Source organism: Phaethon aethereus, assembly GCF_964289735.1.
Source record: "Phaethon aethereus genome assembly, chromosome: 9".
In the NCBI taxonomy this organism is placed as follows: domain Eukaryota; kingdom Metazoa; phylum Chordata; class Aves; order Phaethontiformes; family Phaethontidae; genus Phaethon; species Phaethon aethereus.
Window position 1 is genome coordinate 28,100,903 of NC_138585.1, and position 27,801 is coordinate 28,128,703.

At 40.8% G+C, this 27,801-nt stretch overlaps 1 protein-coding gene across 1 annotated transcript in view; it reads right to left on the minus strand.

Moving 5' to 3' along the window:
* Positions 1-6,612: 6,612 nt before the first annotated feature.
* Positions 6,613-27,801, minus strand: part of ARHGEF26 (Rho guanine nucleotide exchange factor 26) — a gene marked incomplete at its 3' end in the record, with an annotated part of 57,286 nt that continues 36,097 nt past the window's right edge. The window contains exons 9-14 of the mRNA XM_082003577.1: positions 27,479-27,568; positions 21,019-21,173; positions 12,584-12,793; positions 8,237-8,304; positions 7,677-7,781; positions 6,613-6,755 (exon numbers count right to left, since the gene is read on the minus strand). Of these exons, the coding sequence (XP_081859703.1) occupies positions 6,613-6,755; positions 7,677-7,781; positions 8,237-8,304; positions 12,584-12,793; positions 21,019-21,173; positions 27,479-27,568 (771 nt within the window). The remainder of the gene's footprint in view (positions 6,756-7,676; positions 7,782-8,236; positions 8,305-12,583; positions 12,794-21,018; positions 21,174-27,478; positions 27,569-27,801) is intronic.

A 27,801-nucleotide genomic window follows, 5' to 3' on the forward strand; every position in this document is an offset into this window, starting at 1 on the left:
TTCTGCCTTTCATCCCATTTAATTAATCTTTTTTTACTTTCTGTCCCCATCCATCATCACTACTGACTAAAATTTCAGGCTACAGGAAACATGGTTAGGTAAAAGTCACAGTGGAATACACTTCAAGGTTTCGTTGCATTCTAATTTTTCTTTTTTTAAAACAGTCTGTGTATGGGTTATAGTATTACATTAAAAGTGTCTTCTTTAAAGTGTTATTTCATCTGCTCTTAGTTCTTAATGTTTTGAATGCTTCCAACTACTTAAGAACACTTGAATTGCCAGGCTTGTTTAGGATTTCAAGCTGGGCAACTTGCTTGAGAAATTTCTACAGCACAGCTGCAAAAAACAACCCCCAACCCCCCAAAAAAACTCAATACAGAGTTCAACCTCCTTCCCTATCAGTTTATTATTTTACCCCCAGCTGCTGCTGCTCATTATTTCAAACGGGAGGGAGGAGGAACACCCTGCCCTGCCCTGGGGGGGTTGGATGCAGGAGGCAGTTTAAGGAAGGGGAGAACAAAAGCTCTGAGGGCTCCGAGGGAGGGGGGGAGGACGGACCCGGGCCCGAGCCTCCCCTGCCCGGCGCCCGGGCCCGTCGTCCCCCCCTCCCCGCTTCCCCGGAGCCGCCTACGGTTGTGTGGGGAAGAAGGGGTCTGTGAGGGCTGCGAAGACCCACCGGAGGCCGCCGGGACCTTCCAAGGAGCTTGAAACGCGGGGAGGCGGCCGGTCCGTTCGCCCCAGGGGACGGCTTAGGGCGGTGAGCTGTGCTGTGGCAACGACTTGCTGGCGAGCGGACGGCCTGAGGAGGCGGGGAACCCAGGGTGCCAGCGGCACCGCTGAAGGTAAACCCTGCAATCAAAGGTGGGCGGGGAAGGAAATTAAATTAGTGATAATTTGTGTGGAAATGGAAGTGAAGTAACTTGACTGTAGTACTGCGCTTCGCGCTCCTGGTCTTGGAAACCGCAGGGCGTCGCGCTGGGTGAGGTGCAACCGATATGGGAGGAAACAAGATGGCGCCCAGAGCTGAGGGGAGCAGTGTCCCTGGAGCCGGTTGTACCTCGGCGTCAAGGCCGAGGGGTGTGCGATGGCAGCGGCAATTACCACAGCGAAGTCCGGTGGTCGGCTCCATGCTACAAATTTGCAGGTTCTTGAGGAAGAATGGGCAGTAGCGCTCTTACAGGGTTGAATTAAAGTCATAAACTACAGGCTGGTAGGCGATACAAGTTTTACTCTCCTTGTTCTTGGGTTTTGCAGTACTTAGAAAGTTAGCCATCATTTCTTTTAACCAATAACACAAAGGGCAAAGAGAAATAGTAGAGATAGCAGAGCCTGGGTAAGAATAGCAGCATTGGTTGAATAAATGACAGACGGCAGTTTTCTCAACACCACCCACCCGCACCCCCCCCCCCAGTCGTGAAGTATTGGGATCACCAGCTGGTGTTAGGGCCACCACCAGAAATGCACACCCAGGTGGTCATGGGTTGGTGTGGTCACATCTTTACTTACAAAGTAATGTGACTCATATGCAAATAATGATATTTGCTATATTTTCCCAACTGTGCTTAAAGTGTGTAACTTAACATACTTTTTTTTTAAGCAGAAAAGTGTCTGAAACCTTTGTGTTCTTCAGAGTGTGAAAATCTGCCTTTCCCCAATGTTGGGTGTACTGGTTTTGGCTGGGATAGAGGTAACTTTCCTCATAGTAACATGCGTGGTGCTGTGTTTTGGATTTGCGCTGTCAACTGTTGATGGCACAGGGATGTTCAGGTATTGCTCAGCAGTGCTTGCGCAGCATCCGGCCTTTCTTGATTCTCAAGCTGCCCCGCCAGCAAGTGGGCTGGGGGTGCACAGGAAGCTGTGAGGGGGCACTGTCGGGATGACTGACCACAGGGATATCCCACACAAACCGTGTGGCCATCTCGCACAGCATATAAAGATGGGGGACAGAGGAGGAAGGGGAGACTTGAATTCAGAGTTGTGGCGTTTGTCTTCCCGAGTCACCCTTAGGTGTGATGGAACCTGGTTGTCCTGGGTATGGCTGAGCCCCTGCCTGCCCATGGGAAGTGGTGAATGAAGTCCTTGGTTTGTTCTGCTTGCGTGGGTGGCTTTTGCTTTACTTGTTAAACTGTCCTTATCTCAACCCATGAGTTTTCTCACTTCTACCCTTCTGATTCTCTTCCTTCATCCCACTGTGGGGAAACAAGCCTGTGGCTGTGTGGGGTTTTAGCTGCATACTAGGGTTAAACCACACCACCAGGTTATTGAGCCATCTATGAGGTAATGCTGATGTAAGGGTTTTAACGTTCATATGCCTAGCCAGAGACCATGAATGTTTCTCTTCCCAGTTTATAGTGCACTCAACGAAGGCTGTTTCTGCCTGTGTGTAAGAGTTTCTAGCATCTTCTGGAACTCCAGGTTATGGAATGAAACAGAATTCAGTGATGGCAATTAATTCTTCCTGACCTTCGTGTTATCTCCAGTTTGCCTAAATGATGTAGGTGTTATGATACAGCTGTTGAAAATAATTTAGAGACTACAATAGAGCTAAGAGCAACACTCACTCTCTGTAATTCCCAGAATTCAAGATGTCAGATTTCCTCAATCTTGTCATCAAAATGTACTGTATGTTTGTTTCTGACACGTGTTCTGTCTACTTGTTTTGACTCTGTTACTTTAGAAACAGGGTATCCGGGGAGAGCAGTTTGTGTGACTGTACTCTATAAGGTATGTGCATGTAAGTATGATGCTGCGCAAGGACTGCATTTCATGAGGTTCTGTAGGCTGACTAAAGTGGTGCTACTTTTACCTTTTTGTTTTCAGCAAATCAGCTTTCCATAACGGAGAACAAACGTATCCTTTGAAATGGAAGTCAAGAACAATACTGCATGATAGTATTGCTTTTTTAAAGGTTGCGCAGATAAACATGTTCTATTTCTTATGTTGCAGGAGTGATATAAAGAAGCAGAAAAAACAGTATTAATGATGTTTTTTTAGTTGTGTCATATGAATATTTGGAAAATGCTGGGACAGGTTGAAGTCAGGTGGGTGCTGGTTTTCTGAAAGGTTGCTTGATGGCCTCCCGGAGCCCACAGACCCCACGCAGGCATCTGGGCTCACCAGGACTGAGGGCATTCCTTCCCCTGGCAGTGCTGACGTTCAGTATGGTCTTGGCTTCAGTGAGGTGTAAACCTGAGATTTTGTTCTCATCCACGCAGGTAGTTGATCACTGGGCCAGTCCTACATGTTGGTGTTTGCATGGTTTCTGCCCACCTTACCTAATGTGTATTCAATTGCGTCATGTAAAATGAAACTTTGATTCAGGGAACCAAGAGACTTTTATTTTTGGTCAACTTGCTTAAAACCTGTTTAGAGAAGTCATGTAAGGAAAGGGTACAAATTCCAGACCCTGCAAAAATGAAAGTTGATTTTATAGTAACAAACTCCCAGCTGTATTATGTTACTGCTGGACTGTTTAATTAAAAAGGAGATACTACTGCCATGTCCTCCTGCTCGGGCAGGACAGGGAGAGCGTGCATGCACGTGTGTGTGTGCACACATCTGCAAGTGTGCACACTAGTTGGAGAAAGCGAGAAACGATGTTTTTAGATTATTCCCTTTGTAACAGAAGTGCTCATCTTAAAGCAAGTCAGAGTTAAAAGATTACTCCTTTTTTTTTTTTTTGCTAGTGAAAATACTGTGGAGTTGCTAGAAGGAAAAAAACCACCACAAAACAAAAAAACCCTTAGCTTTTGAAAACTTGTCTATACAAACTTTTATATAAATTGCTTGTCATGCTCTCTTAAATTGCAAAGACCTCTTTGAGCTATGATGGGTTTAGACCAGAGTGAAAGTCAAAGATTTTAAGAGGTCATACCAGTTACTGGTGCTGTGCCTGCTAGATGCCTTTTCCAGGCACATGCTGAAGCTACACTAAACAGAATGTGGTGCAGAGTCTTAATTCTGTGCACAGGGGAATTGCGTAGTCCAAGCTGGACTGTATAGCTTAGAAAACACTGATGGCATCAGCTGCTTCCCTAGAAAACTCAGTTCTTCGGGAAGTGCTGCTTCAGCAGCTCACCAAAAGGCCACTTTTTTATTTTGATCCTTTGTTCAGGCATTGTGCAGGTGGTGGAAACAAGCTATGCAAACATACGAAGGAATGAATTTCTAGCTGCTGCACCTGCACCAGTGAGGCTGTAACTGCTGCTATGGGTGAGGTTGTGGCCACTCCAGAGAAGGGAATGGCCAGCAGGCGAGATAGTCCTGAGACTCCCCCTGCCCCACGCTGCCAGCAACAAGCAGTACAAGCAGTCATCTTCCTTTGAAGATAATTTATGCATTATAAATAATTGCAATAGTTTTCCAGCATTTATTGTAACTTTAATAATGCAGTCATCTTTTGCACAAGACCTGAATCCCAACATTTCCACTTCCCAAGTGCTCTGCAGTAGGGTCTTGTTTCAGCTTTCTCCCTTGATTAATTTTGAATTGTTTGTTTTCTGCAGTCACTTCTACATGTCAGGTGTGCAGAACGTGTTGGATCCCAGGGCCAGGTTCTTAGAGGCTCACTGAGGGCAGCAAAGCTGGTGACGAGCTGGAAGGCATGTCCTGTGAGGAGTGAGTGGCTGAGGACTCTGGCTGGTTTGGAGAAAAGGTGGTTGAGGGGTGACCTCATGGCTCTCTGCAGCTTCTGGAGGGGGGGACATGGAGAGGGAAGTGCTGAGCTCTTCTCCCTGGGATCCAGAGACAGTGTGGGAATGGTTCAAACCTGCCTCTGTCCTAGGAGGTTTAGACTGGACATTTGGAAGCATTTCTTTATTGAGAGGGTGGTCAAACACTGGAACAGGCTTTGTGGAGGTGCCTCGAGCCTCTTGGTGTTCAAGAGGCATTTGGACAGTGTCCTTAATGTCACGCTTTAACTTTTGGCCCTGAAGTGGTTGGACTAGATGATTGTTGTAGGTCCCTTCCAACTGGAACTGTGCTATACTATAGAAAGCAAAGGTAGTTGAAGAGCATTATGTTCTTGATGGTTTTCCTGTCTCCTAGGCCTGCATTTTATGCTATTGCTCCAAGTTTCTGGGCATACATGTATATTGGATCTCTTGACAGATGGAAGTCGGGGACACATGATGGTGCCATTTATCTCTACAGAACAGAAAATTTGAAGTGTTGCAGGTAACAGATGTAGTTTCTTTGACAAGAACGACATTAAGAAATCCCACTAAACTGCAAGTTGTTAAAGAAAAATTGAAGCTTTTTTTAGTAAGGATTTAAAAGCATTTTATTGATTGTTGTCCTATAAAATCATAGAAGTCTTTAATTCCTGAAGAACTGTGTCCAACAATAGGAAAAATGTCTTTAAAAAAATTACACATTTTTTGAAAAACTAGGTATGAAATATATACACTGCATTAAAAAAATCTGAATAAAATTAATGTCTGGATTTATACATTCAGTTGTGTTAAACATCTGCTTGTGTACAATAAAATTTGTTAACATATTAGCAGTATTTTTACTGTTAAATAAGTCTTTGTTCAATTTACAGTTTATCTCATCAGTTCACTTATAAATTAATTTACAAGGCTGTATAACCACTGTCAAGGTAAGTGTTTTTGTACAATTATTGCCTTCCTAACAGATTTTAAATTGTTAGAGATACATCTTTATAAACATCCAATTCATTCACAAATTGCATCAACGTATTACACTATATAAAACAATATACAGCCCCTTTAAAGAAGATAGGGAATACAATGTGAAGAAAGGCTTTGTACTACAAGTTTTTCCCTCATGTTTATTGAACATGTATTCTACCCTGCTGAGTTATCAGGTGGTCCTTAAGAAGGTGAATGTTTATAATACAAACTGTCACACCTATATACAGAAAAGATGCACTGCTGTTTACTTTTGGTTTTGAGTGCATTGTTCACACAACATTAAGTGGGTGGGTTTTTTTCTGTGAAATTCCACAGCTAAACTGCACATGCAAAAATTTAGCAGGTGGTGGGTGTAGTGCAATTGTGAGAACCCTTCTCTAAAGCAGAGAAGAGCATGTGTGAAGCAGCACCACTCCAAGCTCCTCTGAAAGTAGGTAGTCCTTTATGAATTACAGGTGACATAACCAGGAAGTATCCCATTCACATAGTCCCTGGTACTGCAAATGTAACACTGCTGTTTCTTAGGAGCAGGAAACCCCCAGTATTGCTGTTCACCTCCAGCTCAATGGATTGTGAGAGTTTCTGGTGTTCAGACTCCCATGCAGACTGCTACATGGAGTTCTGCTTCTGAAAGTCACAGATGGGAGAAAGAATTTGTAGAGAGGCAGGGATGGAGAAGTAAAGCTGAAACTGAAATCTGAGTCAGAAAGATGCACGGCTGATCTCCAGAGCCTAGGAAACTACTTCTAGTTGAAATCTACTGCTCAAGCCAGGTTTCAGTTCAGAGCTCTTAAAACAAAAAGGGGTGAGTATCTGAAACATCAGTGCGCTGTTACTAAATCTTTTGCATTGGTGACCCGCATCTTCCACGCAAGAGCCATAGGGCATGCAGCCATGCCCCTCTGACAGCCATTAGTGCAAATCCTGTAGTGTAGTATGAAGAAGTAAAAATAGTCTACACATTGGTTTCAAGTCCAAGTAAGCGTCCCATCCGTTCCATGTTCTTGTCAATTGTGGCACGACATGTGATTTCTTTAGCACACTCCATTGGAAACCAGCCTCTTTCGCCATCCCGCAGTCGTTCCCCTTCATACCAACCTGCAAGGGTGAACAGACAAGGAGGAACAAACCTTTTCAAGGAATATTAAAGGTACTTTGTCAGAACTGTGTGTTTTGCACCTGAGATGACACAGCTGACAGTCATCACCTACATTATACATTTACCTTTGTCATGAATAAAGTATCATTAAGATAGGTTTGGCAGATATTTTTTATACAAGCAGACTAGGAATACTATGTAAAAATAAGCATTATATTAACTGAGTGTAAAAAATCTTTAATATTGTAATTCAAATATAGTTTGAAATACTATAAAGAATATACTATCACTGCAATTTAAAGAAAGTAATGCAGCACAATTGACAGGATTCTTTGATTTCATATGCAATATTGAATAATGTCATTAAGTTAGGATTTAGTACTTCAGGTGCTGACAGCTTCAAGCACTGAGTCAGCATGTTATGAGATATTAGTAGAATCACTTGCAGGTCTAGGCAAGAATAGATTTTGATCTCGGGGTACTTGAGATGCGATGGAAAACTTGGGCAAGAATACTGTGCTAAACCCCTATACTAACAGGCACTGAAACAGGGTGTATGACACAACTAATGATGTGTATGTTTCTCTTGGACAAACCTGGTGCTCGCTCACCAAAATGCCTGCGCTCCATGTTCTAGGTAGAATTCAGTTTCTTATTTGTGGACATTCCACAGGTAAAAACCAGCAAGCACACACTTTCTGCAGCTATTTATACTAATTATGGTAGGCACTGAGTTACTTTGAACATCTGTTGCCTAAACAGAGGCTGCCCTTTAGAAACCTGAACCAAAGTGCTCAAGTTCTTCTAGGAAGCTAAAGCTTTATTCATTGTACATCCAATGCTATTAGTAAACAAATTTTTCTAGCTGGATTCACCTGCAGGGGGGACAGATGGTTACCAACAACAAAATTCTCACTCACCATCATTTACTTTTTGATAAACCAAAACAACATCAGCAACTTGAAGAGACAGTTCATCTGCCTGCTTTGCTGTGTAAGTTCTGATGATCTCTACCTGAGTCAAAGCTGTAGAAGAAGTAAGTTAGGCTGAATTAAACAATTCACATAACAGAGTATCTTCCTCCATCTTAAGAGTATACTCCCCCCAAGAAACTCCAAGGGAGGCAGCAAATTATGAAAGCAGCTTCCTACCTGAGCAATTACAGACAAACAAACTTGGGATAAACATACATGGGAAGGGGCCTTGCACTTCTGCTAACAGATTGAAACAACTGACCAAACCAGTGCCAATGATCGCAAGTGGCAATTACTGCATGAAACAGAACTCCTCAGAGAAGCCCCTGGGCAGAGGAAGAGATGGCAACTTCACATGTATTAAAGCACCTGAGCCGAGGCAAAAAAATGGACAACATTTCTAAGGGTATTTATAGTCTACACTTGCTCTCATCTGGGCCACTAAGCGGCAGTGCATTTCCACTCTCATGTCAAAGCTCTCAGAAATCTTGTTAGTTCTAACTTACTTGTCCTGTCAGTTTTCTGCCCGTCTCTGTCTTGTCCAAGCACTGTAATCCAGCGAGCTCTGTCACTCCTGCAAACGGCAAAGACAAAACTCGGTTTCCCAGCTTGTGCTCTTGATAATGGTCAAGACTACTCCCCTTTTCAAGATTCTCTATTTAATTTTTTCCTCTTTTGGGTAAAGAAAACAAAACCTCCATTCTCCTCCTCTCAAAATATGGCCAGAAGCTGTGATACTACTTGTAATATATTATTCAAACAAACACATTTAACTATTTTAAGCATGCTGGATTAGAAAAAAAGTCTATATATGTGGGACCTACAGGCATGATGTCTCATATACCTTTAATTGTTTTTAAGTAAGTAATGCAGGTAAACTCCCCCACTAGTGTCTGTGACTAATACTTACATATTTTTAAAAAGCCATCTAATGTACAAAGCATCTGATAAATGCAATGCAGCTATTTAAATATATAATACCAACAGGTCTTCTGCGAGTAAGAACTATCTGCAACACGCACTTAGGATGAAAAGCAAGAATTAAAAAAACAAACAAAAAAGAAACCGAAGTTTCTCTGTGCTCTCAGAAGAGAGTTATGTTCCCAGATGTGTCGGTTTGGGGAATATAAGAGCGAGCACAAATATGCAGTGAACCCAATGGAGGCCTGAACTAGTCATTTGAATCTCATTCTGTATAACCTAGAAAAAACATAATCAACCTCAGATTACATGTGTCAGTATTTCTGAGGAGAGCAGAAAGAATTACCTGGATTCTGATCTGATTTGATTTATACAATAAATCACAGAAGTGCAAATTACTGACAACTAATTTTGGTAGTGGAACAAGCTAAAGTGATGTCTGACAGTGAAGTAAAAAGAAAGCTAACCCTAAATACCCCTATTAACAGCTGAGCTGTAACAACTTAATCATTACAACCTTGAATTTTGGCAAATCAAAATTCACACTTTTTTCTCAAAACAAATGTTTCCATGAAATTAGATTTTATCTCATGTTTGTTGAAGGGCTTTGCTATCACTACAGCCTGAAGAGCAGAGGGAGGGAAGGAATTACTTGAACATTGCACTGCGCACCACTCCATGATAAAGTTCATCAGCCCCTCTGAGAACACCACCACCTTCACATGGCCTTTCTTCCAGCCAGCTCTAGAAACCTCTTTTCTGTTCACAGACGATCAACACTTCCTTTGGATGAAGGGATTCAGAATGGGTGTCTTTCTGAGCATGCTTCTTTCAGAATAGAAAAAAAACCCACTGATTATTTTGAATATAAATATTTGTACTCTTTTTTTGGCATTTAATAGGAAACTGTGATTTATTTTTTTTAAACCCCAACTCACATTCTTCCTCAAAGATGAAACTACTGCACGTGTCCTACTAAAATATGATACCCGTTGATCTCATACAGATGGCCAAAACTATGACACATGCTACTTCAGACATTTCAGCCATTAAACGTAAGTGATACTAAACTTGTTGTGTTTCAACCAAAATAAGAACTTCTGTTTACAATTTTGCATGAGCTCAACTTTGTGGCTTTTTTTTTTTGAAACAGGTGTTGGTTGTTTAGACTCATCTTTTCCTTTCCCATTCTTAACAGGAAAACTACATTTCTTTTCAGACAACTCTGAGAAAAATGGGATAATGCCACCGTCTCCCAGTTTGAAGTACATATTTCTTTGTAATCTGTGTATACCATGTATTTTGTGCCTTATTCACAGGGCAATAAAACGTCCCTGACCTAACGCTGGTATTTTTGTACTTGGGAACCACACACCACATGAAGTGACAAAACATTATCAAACTGCGCTAGAAATCTTTGCGTCAGCGAAAACATCAAGTTTGACATGTGCAAAACTCTGTTCAATAAGCACTCTGAACTATCCAGCTTGGCTTCCTACTATAGCTTCCCTTCCCATCCTTTTCAAAGTTAAAGGTAAGTTAAGTTTTTCTCTACCTTTTGTATATGAGATATTACTCTATAAAATTACGTAATTTTCAAATACAGTACTATTCAGAATCTTTTCCTCTGAATGATAATCTGCTAGACTGCCTTTTGTATTACTAACAGTATACAGCAAATCAATAATAAATCTGCAGAACAAAATGTCTTTTCATAAAAAGTCCAGACAACTAAAAATGTCCTGCATTTTTTCCCAATAAAAATGCATTTCCAAACAAGTCTGAATCATCTGCTTACTTTATAATGAGATCTTTAATAGAAATCATTAATGATCTGTAGTTTCTTTCAGGGTTATTCTAAACTTTGAAAGCAAATAAATTTTTCCAGGCAGGGGTATGTCTGGAGCACTCTGTTTCATGTCTTCTGTCCCGCCTCCTGCTTCCACTAAAACAGATAAAATCTTTCACTTTTGTGAAGGAGTGTGTGGAAGTTAATGGCACCACAGAGAAATGACAGCCTCTCGGATATTTGCACCCCAAAGAACAAGACGCTTCTTGTTGCTTGTTTCTAAAGCAGAACACTCTTCAAAACTGCATCAGGAGAACAAGGACCACCTCTATCCCAGCACAGCTCCACAGCTTCCCCAAGGCAGTGCCAAACTCCACCTCCCACTTAACGCAGCTCTGTTTCCACTTCTGCACCACCCAGCCGTTAATAACTCGCCAGTCCCTGCTCCAGGACAGGAGTGGTCTGCATTCACACCCTAACAACATTTGCCAGCTGCCACCATCATGCCCTTTAGGATGCACCTGTACCTATTTCCGCCCGCTAATACTGTGCTCTGCATGGTACAAATGCCAAATTGTTAAAAGAACTGACAATTAGGATAAGGTATTTTAAAACAATTAGGAACAAAACAGTGCAGAAAAGTATCAGAGACAGAGCAAGCTTAAATGAATCTCTGCAGTCAGATTATTCAGGGTCTTCTTATCAAGATAAATATCAAGAAAGCCTCCCTTAACTACAACAGTAAAAAGCAACATTTTCCTCATAGTAACCACGTGCTCAACTACTCAGCGTGCGCAGCAGCATGGTATGCCACAAGACGGGAACGTTGTTACAGAGAGCCTAAAACTGACTGTTGCCACCTCGACTGCTTGCAGTAGAGCTTTCATTAGAAATTTTAGAACCTGCAGTTCTCCAGCACGGAGTTCTGTTCCTTGAGGTTGGTCTGAACTACTTGTAGGATAGCTACATATTTAAGCAGGCTGTAGAATGCATACATCATCTACAGTGCTTTCAACTACAGCATACTATTTCTGGTTTACTTTAGGCATTTACCCTCTGGACATGATCATCATGTTAACAGGCAAGCTAGGCAGAAAACCTGTGCCTTGACTTCCAGTTCTCAGGTTTGTTAGAGAAGTATTTAAATACATCGTATGGATGCTACAGCAAAACCCAGTGATGACTCAGATACTTAAATTGCATTTGTAGTTCTAATTCAACAGTAAGAAACTTCCATATTGCAATATGTAATCATTAGGTTGTGCAGTTCACTTAACAGCTGCATTATGGGGCAGAACGTTGATTTCTTTTTTTTACTGTGAGATCACAGAAGTTGAAAATAAATGTAATGGAAATTCCTTCCTCAACTCCCCCAAATCCCAAGAAATGCAAGCTGCTTAAGTCTCTGTTCAGCAGCTGTTGCATGTTTGCCTCACCACTTGCAACCTGAAGGGATTAGGTAATCCGTGGCGAGGGAGCCGGCAATCTCCATGGCAGAGGCCAAGACCCAAAACAGTAGCACGTAATAATGGATACGTCAGTTTACAGAATTTCAGCATATACATTCAATTTTCCATTATTCCTACACCATGACCTCAAGGGAAGAGAATGACACTAACGTGACATGGACTTACAACCTCCGAGTCCTCTCATGACAAGATTACATTAGAGAAACTGAACGAGGGTTTGCAGAGGCTTTATTTTATTCCAATGATATTTATTCCAGTATCTGGGGGGATGTTGCGTAAGCTGCACGTTCTCCTGCTCTGTCACATATTGAAGATCAGAGAGGCTTGTCAAGGTTACCTTGCCTCGCTTTGGAAGTATCCGCGTGCAACACATGGTGCAAATCGCAGCAGTTCACAGGCGTCACGACGAGCACTCCAGCGTTACTGAGCAGGGCACCGGCACGCTCCCTGACCAACAGAGGATCATTTCGGCAGTAGCTCCCCTTTGCTCGGTGCTGATCAACCATCACAAAGACTGCTTGCTTGGCAGCTCTACTGCCTTTTCTTTAATTTTGATTTAAATTTGCCATACAGACAGGAGCTGGGTATTTTACTACCCTGACTGGGCTGGGGTGGGGAGGCAGCCTGTTGAGATGATCAGGTGAAAATTACAAAAACACTAACTATGTACTTACTGCGTCTCTGTTCCCAGGAGCATCCCCACCTTCTCCCCTGCGTGGTTGCTGAGGACCGCTAGTCTGAAGAGGTGAGGTACAGAACTCTGCCGCGAGTAGAGCATAGTTGAAGCATTCTTTATAGGAGAAGAAGTCAGGTCCTCACCGTCACATTGTTGTACCACCAGCTGGTCCCTTAAAGAATAATCTGTGACATTGTAACTCTCTTCACTGCAAAACAAAGTAGGGAAGAAAAAAAAACCCCACAAGTTTACTCTTCCATTAAGTATGGCAGGAATCAAATGCTGCCATAGAATCCACTTTTAACTACATAGTAGGGCATGATTCTTCTGACACCTCAGATCTTCATCTTTCCTGTTTATTTGGTTTTGAAACTACCAATTTTCCAAGATACAAAGTAGATCAGTTTTTAAACCCTGTGGAATTCCATTTGGTGGTGCAGTTAATGACTTTGGTGTTCTCAAGATGGTGTAAGCTCAACTTACCCCACTCAGTTTGAAAACAGGCACAGCACTTGTATAGAATTGTGCTGCTTTTTCTTCTGTAGCTTCAAATGAACCATAGACCTTAATTTTATAATGCTATACAGAAAAAAAGTAAATTTTCCCTTTTTCTGTGCCTGCCTGTAAAACTATGGGTTATGTATACTGCTTCCAGATGAACACTGTTGATCTTCATTTTAAATACAGGATCATCAGTCTGTACTCCTTGTCCATCTGCATATAGAAGGTCTAGTGTAAAAACTATTTTACAATACTCTGAAACATAACCTTAGTCAATTGTGCATTTTAAAAACGGGCAAAGGCTTGTCACATACTCTGGTCTTGCAAAATGCACTGTGCAATCCACCTTTCAGAAAGGGCTTTGTAATTAAACATACCAACTCTACGTGATATCAGTAAAGATTGCTCTGTGTGCTTTGTAACTTCCTGGAAGTGACTAGAAAGAATTCTAAGAAATTAAGCGAGTTAGGGGCTTTGCTTTCCTTATAGTCAAAACGTAGGTAGAGAGGTGGACAAAACTTAACTTTGCTGACACAGTACCATGTTTGACACAAAAACCAGAAGACCTCAGAACTACTTCTTATGTCAAAGTCATTGAATGCTTAATTATGCCAAAATGACTTATGGTAGTTTTCCCAGATAGGTGAAAAGATGCAAACAGTAGACATCACAAATCAGAATATAAAAGCATTACTGATTTTAACAACCGAAGCATTACAGTGAAAATATGCACTCTTCCCTGAACAGCAGACTTTTATTTCTAAAAGTGAGCATCACTTCAGCTAAGTATCTTCTTGACAGGTGAAGACAGGAGAGAAGCCTGTCTGGACAACGCACGCTGTCACATACGACTGTGATAGATCATAGCAGGGAACAGCTCCTTCAACCCTCCTATTCTTCAACCTGTTATGATGTATTTCTGATGTGCCCTTCAACTGCAAAATACACAGACATCTTAAGCAGCATTCTTCAGCAGTCTTACATGTGAGTTCAACCAGTTATCGTATCTATTGCTTTGGCTACTTACTCCTATCAAGGCAATACTGGAAACGTGTGTTTTTTTCCAAGTGGAAAATAACTGTGCATTTCCAAATTCTTTGTGTCATGAAACATAGTTAAAGAAACGGTTAAAAGAATCTACATTGCTTACTCAAGAAATAGCAATTGATCACAAAAAAAGATAAACCAGCTGAAAAGGCTGTTTTTGTTTCCACTGAAGCTTGTGAGCATACTTCCCAGCATTGTTTCACATGCATTTGCAAGTTTACCAGGATATATCATCAACCCAGGACACTGATAAACTAATTAGCTCATGATTTCATGTAAGCTTGTAAACTTTTTCAGATTTATTGTCCTACACTGGTGCAACAAGAAAACATAGGAAAAAAAACCTGCTTACATAGGCATAAAGCCAGTTCTCCCTCCTAGCCCATATATTACCATGTTTGTCAAATTCTGCAGTAAATAAATCAAATTTTAAGGTGCAACTACACATACTACACCATAAAATAAAATCTACTTAGACCTCAGTCTTGAGTGATGAAAAGCTATGCTAGAGCTTCAGATTACTATGGTTCATTAAAATAATTTAAATTGAAAAAATACTTGAGAAGATTAATTTTGATGCCAGAGATATGCTGAAACCCAAGCACTGAACTGATACAAATCAAATCCCAAACACCTGGAACTGAAGTCATCTGAAATGCTGATGGTGACATAGCCCTTCCTGGCAGGTGCAAATGAAGCGTATTCTTCCTTCACGGTTGCTCAACTACTATAAGAAAATGGACAGATGATGACTTGCTGTCTGTTGGGATATATTCGACCCATTTTGTGAACTGTCAGAAGAATACCTGCGAATACCTCAGTAGTTAATACTGTGGTCTTTATAATTCTTATTTTTAATCCTTCAGAAAAAGAATTGCTAACACACAACTGAGCAACATTATGACTCAAAACAGAAGTTATTGCTCATTTCTGTGACTCTTGCAGCATTAGAAGAATTTCTCTATTCTTCAAGTGAGGGCAGGTTTACAGATCGTATTGTATTTGTGGATTTTTGTGGATTAATAGTTTCTGCCAGTGTGTCTAGTGTAAAACCAAAGTTCTTATTTCAATTATGTGGGGTATGTTTTCACTTTTGTTCAGTGAATTAATACTTGAAATGGGTTGGTTTTGCAGCACAGATTTGTCTATTCTCAAACAATCAACATGGAACATGATACTAATGGAACCAGTACTTCTCACAAGCATTTTTCTTCTCGTCTTTTGTTAAGGAGTTTGGGGGCTTTACAGAGGAAGCAGAAGCAACGACAGACAAGCTTAGTAAGACTTATCATGTAGGAGGACTGAAAGCAATGTAGCTCCTAAGAAGATGAACATTTTTCTTCCCCATTTATTTTTCTCCAAGTCTCAAAACAGTACCAACAATTCCTCACAAGCCACTGGTGTTTTCCACTCTGAGGGCTGGAATCGCAACTTCCCATTCAGGTACCACTGACAAAGGCACAAACATAACAAAACTTCTAAGAGCGCTGTTGCAAGACCTTAAAATGTCTTTAAAAACTCTCTACACAGTTTTGATCAACCTAGCCTTTGATCAGACTGTTGTTTCCATCTTCCTTAGAGTAAAAAACTTAAAAAATAAATCACATAGGAAATGAGATGTGCACAGCAAACTCTTTTAGAGCTCTGTAAGAATGAAGTCAGGTTAATTATGCTATTACACATGACTTCTTGGGTCCTCAAGTAGAAAGAATGCAGATTACAAATAGGTTTTGGTCTAATTAAAGCAATTTAACATGAGCACTGTGAGAGGCTGTGAGAATCTTCAATATTTCAGCATGTGGAAAGCTAAGTTTTAATTTCAGCACATATAATCCAGGGATGCTAAAAGGAGTCTTAATTCAAATGTATTCTGTATGTCCTTATCTTTTGGGAAAGGTGTGCACACAGCTCTTCCCTGAAACATAACAAATTTAAGTTTACTGTGATTGTCCTACTGTAGAATAATGTGTTTTGAGAGAGGCTGTGAGAGGGGAGGGAGTAGAGACTGTGGATTTAGGTTTCACATTCCCCTAAATCCAGCTCTAGATTCAAATTCATTTATTTATCTACAGAAAGATGCTACTTATCGCTTGAGGACAGCTGTTTTAAGGGCCACCCACAGTAGCTGATGGTTCCTACTGAAGAACAAAAAAAATGTCTATCTAATATTTATCAGCCCCCCCCTCCTTCTTCTTTCTTACAATATATACTCTAAAACAGGGAGTATGGTGTGGGCTTGGGGGGTTGGTGTTTTTTGTTTTGTTGTAGTTTGTTTGGTTTTTTTTTTTAATTTGTTTGCTTGTTTTTTTTAAGAAGTCAGTTTAGTATTTTAGTCTGGGCAATCCCTGCTTAGTCAAGGGTGGAATTAGCAAAACCAGCTAGGGATGCCTCTAGTGTTATTTGGGAATCTTGCATCTGAAAAAGAAATGTAGTCTATGCATCTGTGTAACAAGTAATAAATTGATTCCTTACTAATTAATTTGTGTAACTAATAACAAATGCATTCCTTACTAATTAATCAGAGATAAACCTCCTCTTTCTTACAGTCTAATTTGAGACCACTAGGCAGTCCTCACCATTCTACCTCCTGTGCCCTCCGTGAGGCCCACACACTCTCCTTCCAAACGGACAATGAACTACGCTGCTAAAGCTGGCAGTGCTGCAGCGAGCCGATGTACATAAGCGGAAACTTAATCCACTCAGCCGGGCAGCAGAGTAACAGGAAGGACATGTAACACATTCTTTAAAATTACTGTAATCAGGTAATACAAACATGCCAACATCGGTTTTCAGTTTAAGACTGAACCTTTTTCCTAAACTTTCATTTAGATTCAGAACATGAAACAACAGGACTATTTTATATTCCTTCACAGGGAATGCATACAAATTCTAGAGGCACTTCTATGAAGACCAGGTATCTATTGATATAGTATCAGCTGTTCTAGGCCACCTATACTCTAACAGAAAGCACACTGTCTGTCTCCCTACTTTTTTTTACTCTTTCCATCATGTATTTCAAGCGATGCAAAACGTTCAATCTTCTTCAGCTATGTTTCATCACAGCTAAAGAAGCTACGCTACTCTGAAGTTCTTGGTGTTCCACAGGAATTACTCTGCATTTGTGTTTGCCTTCAGTTACAAAATCACCCCTGGCACCTTTAGGGAAACTCTGGTTTTGCAAGCAGCTGTGAACCTTTGGGTGATTTCCAGCGTATGAACTCCAGCTGCATTCCACTGTCAGGGCATCTCAGGAGCTGACAAGCCATTAAGACAGGATTCTAGTGGTGTCTTTAGGGGATTATGGACAACGGAATATTCAATAAATGTACACTCATTCAGAAATATAAGCCTCTCTGGAGTTCACCTGAAATCTTCCAAAAGCACTCAGGCTGTAACTGGTGGATTTTTCTGAATAGCTGGATAAGGCAGCTATTTAGCTGTATATAACAAAACTTTAATTCTGGACTTCTCCTGAACTCTGCAGAACACACAGCCAGCTCACAGGCAGCTTTGAGCATTAATAACTAAAATACGTAACCAGATCTTGGTGGTCCCAGGAGGCCATGTGGAATAAAAGGAGGCGTTTGACTTTTGGTAGAGTTCAAAGCTAGCTGTATCCAATTTTAGCAGAATATTGTTACAGAGTACGCTGCCAAGCCTCCAAAAGGTATAGGAGAAATCGGCACCTCTGTAGCCCGGCCCTCTCCTCGGGCAGCTATACAGTGTCCACTACAGAAACTCCACCCTGCCTGCCAACAGACACGTGTGTATCTGAACCCAGCAGTTCTGCTCATCGGCGGTGCAGAAGTATGGGTGACACTGACCCCCACATCTGTGGTTTACAAGAGGGAGAAAACTGAAAACTCATTATTAAGGAAATACATACAAACATAAAAGTAGTATGTGTATTTTAACTAAGTCTTCTATATTTTAATACAGCACTAATTTCATCATACTGTGTGGAACCTGGAACAGTTTCTTCACTAGCCCAAGAGACAGCAAGTCTCCCAAACATGACACAAGTAACCACAATTGTACTGTGGTGCGTGTGAATCGTGAGGCAGCTTGACGAACAACTCTAAGAGATCAGTTACATTGCATGTTACTCCCTATGTCAGAACACCACCTTCACAATCCAGCGTCAGCAGAAGCTATTGGTTTACTGGTCCCTGTAATGGGTGGCGATGTTCCCAGTACAGCAAGGAGGTAAATGAAAAAAAGAACAGAAGCCAGAAAAGGAGCAAAAAGAGAAAGGAGTTAGAGAATGAAACAAAAGGGTTAAACCAGTAGTGGTTCAGCAACACTAGCACAAAGCTGAATGAACAATACATGAAATATTTAAGTTACTTAGCCTACATGTAGATCTTTGCAGAATATTCACAACGTTTAACTTTATAATAATTTCTAACCTATCTGCTGTACTTCTTCAAAGGGCAAGCGCGATGGAGCAACTGATGAGCCCTACTGCTTTACAGCACACAAGTCAGAGCCTAAATGACCCAGGTATGGACCATCCAGTAGCTGACATGGACAGCACGAGTCTCTGAAATACATCATAGCGGCATGAGAGCGCGCCACAGCGTCCATTAAAAAGGAAGAGATTTTGGTAGCTAAATTCCATTTAAACTACTTAATAGGCGAGAGAAGACAGTTAAGCCTTGCAATTTCCATCAGGAGGTGAAATTGTAGCTGAGGAAGATTATGATGAATGAAGTATCATTAAAATTAAAATATGAGAACTCTGGAGCATGCCTTGAGTATACACCAACACAAGACCTCCCATTATCTTTTTATTGCTAAAATGTAACAGTTATTATGAAAAGGCTTCTGGAACGCTTTGCTCACTCAGTATTTAAAATGCAGTTCTTCCAATGACTGTTCTAACATTTGGAAAGCGTCCCTGAAATGAGGATGGGAGCAGTGATGCATGCCGTATCTGGTTGGACTAGAATTACTTAACACTTACAACATGTCCTCTCTGATGGTACCACCAGCCTGGCCTTTACGAGTCAGGACCGAGCTGTTGCCGGCTGCGTTCTACATACAGGGCAAACTGCTCAGACAGGATAGCTGAAGATTAACTTCTGGGTAAAGATTAAACAGCATGATTGGAGCACGAAGTAATTAGTATCTTTAGCAGAATAGTGAGGAGTGATTTTTTTTTGTGTGTGTGTAATGTTAAGAATCTTCTGAAATGCAACTGCTCAAGTAAAAATACAAACATTTAAATTCAGCTAGCAACAAATATTTCTGTCCACTGCAGTGGTGTCCATGGGAACACTGTGGGTGGGAGAACAGATCACCAAAAGCTCAAGTACTATTAATAAGCTTATTCACTTCTGCAAAGTACATGCTTCATGCTCAGAATATCGGGGAGGCTCACAGAAATCAGTCCTTTTCAATTGCATCCATTTGTTAGGGCATCTTGGGAGAGTGACTATGCGAATCTGATCATTAACATGAAGTGTTCTTTAATTTTGGCTCCTGGGCCCACTTAGGACACTTCAATTCCAACAGCTGGAAGTGGTTACAAATCAAAAGCCCCAAAGCTTGGATAAAATAAGTTGTCCAGATTATAAAACAGATTTTTATAGCAACAATCCATCACATAGGAAACCAATAAACAATGTAACAACACAGATAACAGATTTTTCACTGTTTTCCCAACTCAGACATTTACTTAGCTACCAGCACAACAGTATGTTAACAGTAGTCCCATGAGAAAAGAAATGCACCCTTTAAAAAAGTGCGATACAACTCTGATGTGCTGCCACTGACTTAACGAGGGACTTTCACAGAAACATTTCAGCATCAGCTTTGATAAACACTGAATCTCAGAAACATGTTCACATCAGTAAGATAGCTGGGGGAAACCTATTCACTTCTCTTCCCATCTTTATTAAAAAAAACCCCTTTCACTTAAATAGTTTTTCTCCTCTGTTTTCATTTAGCTTTCTCTTTGCTTAAATATTAGGATTTTCTTCCCAGATTTTGTATCATACCTCGTTCCTCAAAATTTCTTATTTAAATTATGAATGTGAAGTTTCACAAAAGGGCTTCTTTTAAAAATAGCTGGTGTTTGGCTTAACCAGACACGGAGATGCAAAATAATTGTTGTTCAAAACAGTTTTTGGTCTTGGGAATAAGGTTTATCTATCAAGTATTATCCAATCGCAACAGCAGAGCACATAAATTCCATTCCATTCCATTCCATTCTTCTAAACGTTCTCTCCAATCTAGTGACAAAAATTTAAAAGGACACTGCCAGAAGTGGTCTCCCACACATCATTCTCAAAAACAGCCCAACTGTGGAAAGCATGGAGGAGAATGAAAATTATCGTTTCTTTTTCCTTCCAAAACTTCTCCCTTTGCTAAGGCTTCAAGGATGAATTTTTTCATTTGTTTGACAATCCGGAATTTCAACTACATTTGCCAAAAATATATCCTGTTTAACAAGTGGTTACTTGTCCTTCAGAAACGCAGTCTGGTTGAGCAGTATTAGAAACTCAAATACCTACATAATTCATGTACTTTCTCAGACATGGCACACTGAAACATATAAATGGCTTCATAAATGTTTACTGGACTGTAAACATGTTCAGTCCGTATTTCCTCCTGTTTTATGCTGCAGCTGTACCAGGTCCACTTACTTTTCCTTAAATTTCCTTCATTCTTTCAAACAAGCAAGTGGCTAGAAAATATGTAAAAATGCTGTGGATGCAATCATGTTTGCCATTCCAAAGCCAGAAAGCTTCAGTTTTCATTTCCCTGAGGGCGATACACAGGCAGCGGTCATGATCATTTTAAAAGACAAGGGTAACTCGGCTGTTCTCTCTGTGATTCAAGGGGATGAACACAAAGGCAATTATACGGTGAAGCTCTTACCTTTTCTTCTTGGTGATAATGAGGACATCATTAAATAGGAAGAAGTACACCTGCTGTTTAGAAGTTCTTTTAGAAAAAAGTCCAGTGTCTTCTACGTATGCTGTTAATTCACCCCTTTTCACTAACCATCGTGAAGAGGAAACCAATGGAAATGGCTACAAAGCAAGAAAATAACATTTTAATCCTTCAAAAGTAGAAATTTAAAAAAAAACAGATTACATTATTATATATTTGGGAAAAAATGCTTGAATAAAACTCAAAGCTTGGAGATCGTGAGTACAAGCACAGAACAGAGGTTATCAAGGTTTAAGGTATCTTCATCATTCATATAATACGCAAGTAATAGCTGCAAATACTTGAAAATCACTCATGCACATGACCCACTTGCTCATCTAAGAGAAAGACGAAGAGACTTGATTGGTCATACTTGGGACAGAACAGACTGTGAGATCTCCTTAGGAGATTAAAAACACTGTCTTCCAGGAACGTGTAAGTTTTTGTAGAGCGAGCGATCATTCCTTAAGCACATGTGACCATTGGGTTTTCCTCTGGGTACCTCACAGCTTTTCCACCTAAACAGGTGGAAAGAAGAGCTTCAGCTTCTTATCTCAAACATGAGGGCTACTGCACACGGCGTTCCATCACAGTCCTAAGGCCAGTTAAAATGATGCTGTACCTTCTTTCTGATGGCGTGTTCTGTACCACTCACAGAATTAAAATATGTAAAATCCTTTAACAGGATCCACTTTGAAGTATTCTGTGAGCATATGAAAACAGACATAAACAGATATGGAGACAGCGTGCAGGGTTAGATGAGTCCTAATGCAAAACTGAACATCATTATCAACACGTTCAGAGTATGCAGACCTTTTTTTCCCATGAAAAATCCGAGTACGTGAGGAATGCCAGAAGGCTTACCAATCAAATGTGATTTTCTACTCCGTAAGTAAACGGAAGTTCCAACACAGCTCTGAAAGAATGTGTATGTAGAGCTTGAATTAGTTGTCCATTTTAATGCCAAAACAATATAGTTCACTCATGACATGATAAATTCAGCAGTGGTTTGAAAGACGCGTCTGAAAGTTTTTAGAAGACATCGCTTTAGCTATCCACCTCTGAAAGGCCCTATCAACAAATAACTGGCCTTCCTCAGGAAGAACTTCAGCTTTTTTTCCCTGTCAGAAAAGGTGACCATTATATTTGATCACAGCTGCTCTGTAATTTGCCACTGCAGCTGAAGGGGATGGGCAAGTCAGGCACGCCGCTGTAACGAGGCCTGGCCTTCAGCTCCTCAAAGCACTCCCTCAGACCAGACGTGACAACTCACTGAGCATACGTCACTGGTTCCAGGAAAAGTCAGTCACATTTGCATAAACCCTCACCCCTCAATTTAGGAGGAATAGATAGAATCAGTCTTCCAAGGTAGTCACCATACCAAAGCACTTTTGTTTTTGCCCTTGATAGCACGAAGGGAAATTTTCCAAGTACTTGCTATTCTCATTAGGAGCTCTTGAAATATCATCTGTTAACTGTTACAGCCTTATCTAAGGTGGATAATTAAGGATGCTATAACTCCTCTTTATCTAACTGATGGTAGTTGAACTCTAAATGTTCTTCAGAGCAGCATCTCTGTTTCTCTCTAGGGTGAGGACCAACATCTGCAACAGCTGAAGCAAGCCAAAGAGGATTATAGCTGCCTAATGTGAAGACCAGGCATAATCCAAATTATTCCCAACTGCAGGAGAAATAGGCACCGTAGAAGGAGCTTTGTTTCTCTGGGCCACGAACGTGAAGGGACATGTGAGACTGCACATCCTGGTCATACAGAGGACAGATCATCTCTGAAGCTGTGCCATGATATACAACGCCAGAAAGACAAAGGTCCATTGCAGTGCAGGCAGCTGTCCCACTGACCAGGATTCCTCGGCGAACAATCTCGCTGCTCCAAGACTAGCACCGAACCCAGCAGGGCTGCTGTATGGGGATGTTTCTTCAATGGCACGCCGTGAACCAGTTCTTTCTGCTAGACCGTGCTGTCACCAGGCAATATCCTAAGCAAAGGTGCTGACCTCCTCCCTAGGTTTCACCCCTCATGGCTGGAATGACCTGTTTGGGTCCTAACCCAAATGCTGAAGATGCTGGTACTTTTGTCTCTCTGCACCGTTGGGTGTTGCCCACGTGCTGGACGGAGCGCCGGAAGCCATCCAGTACCTTCCCCCCGCTGGCACCAGAAAGGACTAGGCTCAGTGCGTGACTTCTGCAAGTGAAGCCCGACCTGCACAGCCTGTGCCTTACGGGTTCTCCAGCAGCAGGTACATGATACCACTGGAAAACAAGAGGCAACAACTTTGCCCACACTTACTAATATTTTTAACGCAGTAAATAGAGCACATACATTTTTCTTCATCCTAACTGAAATACTCACATTTTTGTTTCTACTTTCAATGTAACTGGCTTTCTGCTTATCGAACTTCCCTACTTGCTTTGCTGTTGTTCAAATTAATTATTGGTCTTGCATGATTAGACTAATGAAGACAACTGCTTTATTTCCCTCATTTAAAGCACCTTTCACATGCTTGTAAAAAAAAAAAAAATTTCTTCATTCAGCTTGTAAGCTGTCTTCTTCATTCCGCATCGGTTGTCTTTTTCTCTCTTTTCATCACTTTAGCTGCTCTTCACTGAACTAATTTAAACTCGTCTATGCTTGCCCCAAAACCAAAACACGGTGCTTTGACTGTGATCGTGCTATTGGAAGAAAAAGTACTAACTCCCTAATCTTACATGCAGCCACCCTTTTGAGGGGTGATTTCACAGTGACTCTGAAGTGGCACACATCAAAACAATTATTCCAAAGATGCTTTCTCTGCCACCACGCCGTACCACAGAACTCTCGTCCCCATGCTGTCCGTTACGAGGCAGTGTACTCATGCCCTAAGATGAAGGTTGCTCAAAATTTCAAAACATAGCAGCGCGCTGGAACTATCGCAGATTGTTACAAATTGAAGAAGCCTTAAATTTTCTACCTTGCCCCAACGAATTTATGTCCCAATATACCCAGAACAGGCAGTAAGGAATGTCCACCCTCACCTGGGACTTGAACACAGACATCCACTGAACAAGACCTTTGCTGTCCTGTACACCTACACTAGGGACCTTTCAAAACCTGCATTATTTCAAAGTGACTACTGATAAATACCAACATATTTCATTTACCTGCTATGACCCTTGTATTTTTGCATTCATGCTACTGAGATAGTATTAGTGTATTGAATCTTGACAAAATTCCCTTCAGACGTTTCTTCCCAATTAATCTAAGCTCACATACCCTGTTTCGATTTATATGACTTTTTTGCAGGTTTCTAGTTTTGTATTAGCCATTAGTTTGTTATATGCATTTTATACTACATTCTCCAATTTGGAAATGTAGAATTTTGTTTCAAATTCGTATTTCACAAATAGGTTTTTATCTGTTAGTGAATCAGAGTCAATCAATCTGGTTATAAATCACTAACTTCAAGCTCATTAATTGTCGCTCATCTCAGACGGGCGCCTCGCTTAGGCTTTCTCCTAGGACCATATCGATCATTTCTCTCATGGATGGTCACTTCACTGAAGACACATCATTGAACCTCGCAGATGATGAAGGGACAGTTTAGCTCAGTACTCAGAGTCGACACTCCCAGAGGAACTTCCAAGCTCCGTCACAGAAATCAAACAAAAAGGTTTATATCAACATTTGGCTTTAAAAAATATTGGCTTACTTTGAATCACAACTCTGTGGGTTCAGTACCTTCAAGTGACATGCAAATCAATCTGGTTTTCTGGTGTGGTGGTTTTTTTGGGGGGGGGGTGGGGGGGTGGGTGTTAAACAAATGGCTTTTACATTTCCTGAAATACAGTAATGGTTCCATGAGACAATACAGGAATGTGAACACTGGCCCATACCCCAACAGTTACACCATCGTGCTTTTGGTGATGTTACAAAATGGAGAGACTTTGGGCCAGGTGCTCCTCGAACACAGAAGTCACAAACAAGTTTGTTTCATGAACACAAGAGCGTGTTTGCAGAAAAAGACTTCTGGTGATAAAGATGGAAAAATTTAATAAAAAAACTTCTGAATCTTAATTAAAAATTAAATTCTACAGATTAGTTGTGTACAAGCGAAATAATTTTTGAGCAGCTTCTCTTGTAGTCTCATGAAATGCTCTACAGTTACATCTAACAAAATAATAAACAACATACCGAGAACAGCATATGAGGTTGAGCAAGAACAGAAAAAGCTTACCTAATTTATAATGGTTATAAACCAGAATTATAGCACCCTGATGATTGTTTTTTCAGACAAGAAGTAGTTAAAAAAATTCTATTTGAGCATGAACTCAAAATTCCTCTGATCTGTACTCAGAGTTAATCACATTTTCCTAAGACTATATTCCAGCGGCAGCTTCCTTTTACTTTCATGTTAATTTTTCCTAAATTGCCAAAAGAGTACATCACGTATACCACACTCCTTTCTACATAAAACAAGCTGTCAGAACTTAAAATGTATTGGAACCTGGCCAAAGCAGTCTCTTATACACCAGCTGGCAAGCTCTCAAACTACAGATAAGGTCTAAACCACTAAGTGGTTATATTTAAGATGCAGAGAGGAAAAAAACTGGCATAAAAATACAGAAAAACAAAATAAAGTTGCTATTACTCCCATGAAACTAGTGAGAGCTGCTAGCTACAGCACGTCCAGGGAAGAATTATACAGGGCCTCCCGCAAAACTGGGCTAATAGCATGCATCCTCTTCTCATGGGGAAAGTAAGGGCCTATAAACCATTTAAGCTCTTAAACACTGTTAGGTACTTGTGTAGATTTGAAAACTATCAACGAAACCGCAAAGCAGATTGCCCAAGGACTTCAGGCTGTCCCAAACTCTGTTTTAGACTATCCAAAGACTTGAGGCTATTATCCACCATTGTTAGCAAACATAGTGATGTCACGTGTCAAGAGATGCTTTATTTGTTATTGTAAGTAAATATTATGATTGCTTTCAGTTTTTAGTCAAAGTTTGGAAATAAAAATACTTCAGAGAAGTTGCAAAACATTTTTTTGGAGACAACATTTCCTCAAATACTGACCAAGATCCTTTAAAGAACTGCTTTTTTAAAAACGTGAACCTCTACTTACTACAGGTGTGATAATAAATGAGACATTATTTATAGAAATGGTATTTTAACAAACATTGAATAGAAGAAAGTAAATATACTTCAAGAAATATCTTGAAAATATAATAAAACTCCCACTAACTATGAGCATGTCTGCTATTTCTTCCTACCGAAAAGGCTGATTGTAGAGGATTTTATGATACAGCCTAACTGTATTTTCAGTACTAGAAAGAAAAAAATCTGCAAATAGCTCAGCTTCCTAAGAGTCTTTAAAAGTATTTGAGGATTAATACCACCTGTACTAGCAAAACAAAAACTTGTGATTATTAAGGTGAACTGTATTAATAAAGGTGTAGTTTAGCTTAACCGAATTCTGCCGTTGCACGGCTCACTGTTCCCGGCAGGTTTCACACGATTTTGGTTGCGCATCCGATGCTGCCAGAAGCGCTGCCGTAGGCAAAGCTGGGTAACTGCTGCCGGCAGGCGTGGCCCCAGCCGACGCACCCAGCTGCTGGGAAAGCCGCTGGGCCGGCGTTTCACACCACCGCCTCGGACTCCGCAGCGTGCAGCACGAACGCTACCCTGCTCTCCATCACCTGCCTCAAAAAGGGTGAGTCCTCAACCGACAGTTCCCAGCAGACCATCTGAATCTTGTAGAAATAGATGGTAATTCCAAGAAACACATCCTAACGTGACTGGAAACGGGCCTGGGTTTCTATTTCATGCTGCTGTAAATCAGGGTAGTCAAATACCATTAGGATCCTTCCCTGGCCTAGGAGTATTTACTTAGGCAAACTTTTCCTCTCACGTACACGAGAGCATCTCAAACAGCACCTGCTGGTCCCTCCTAACAGCAAAATCTTCACAGCAACTCACTTTGTTTTTACAGCAAAGAATACTTAACATTTTGCTATAACATAACCCTTCTACTTAAATGAAAATACTTGGCAGAAGTTTTAATCTTTATCCTGCCATAACAGATAATTTCTTTGCAAGAAGTACTGTGTGATATGAAGACACTATTAAAGTTCCACTTTACTCTTTTTAAAAATACATATCCTGAAAAGCCTCAACCTGAAACTTAACCTACTGGGTTAGATGCAACAGTCTTCAGTGACTCCCAGTTTCCAGGGTTCAGCTACCCCAGAATATAAACTTGTCTTCCCTGACTGAAAAGTCATGTCAATACTACAGCCTACACTAATTTACTTTGTTTATGCTGGCAATGAACGTATCAGAACTTAACATGTAGTCAAAACTATTCACATGCTAAATGATTTATTGTCAGAAATATCACCGTCATACCTTGATTTTAAATTCCAGTTGGGAGTTAATTGTGTACATCATTTCTGTCCTTTCCATCTTCCGAGCACCTTCGTTGCATAAACGCACCAACTAGAAGAGACACATTTATTTAACAGGTTTAATGTACTCAAGACTTGGAATACAAACTTTGTTCCCTTATAAAATGCACTTCTGAAGAAGCATAAAATTTACAGAGGAACCGACATTTTCAGGTTGGGTCACAGACATCATGTTTTCAAGACCAGACTGAATGCAGCCCTGAGTGACCTGGTCTGACTTGATGGCCAGTTCTGCTCTGAGGCTGGGCTGGACGACCTCCTGAG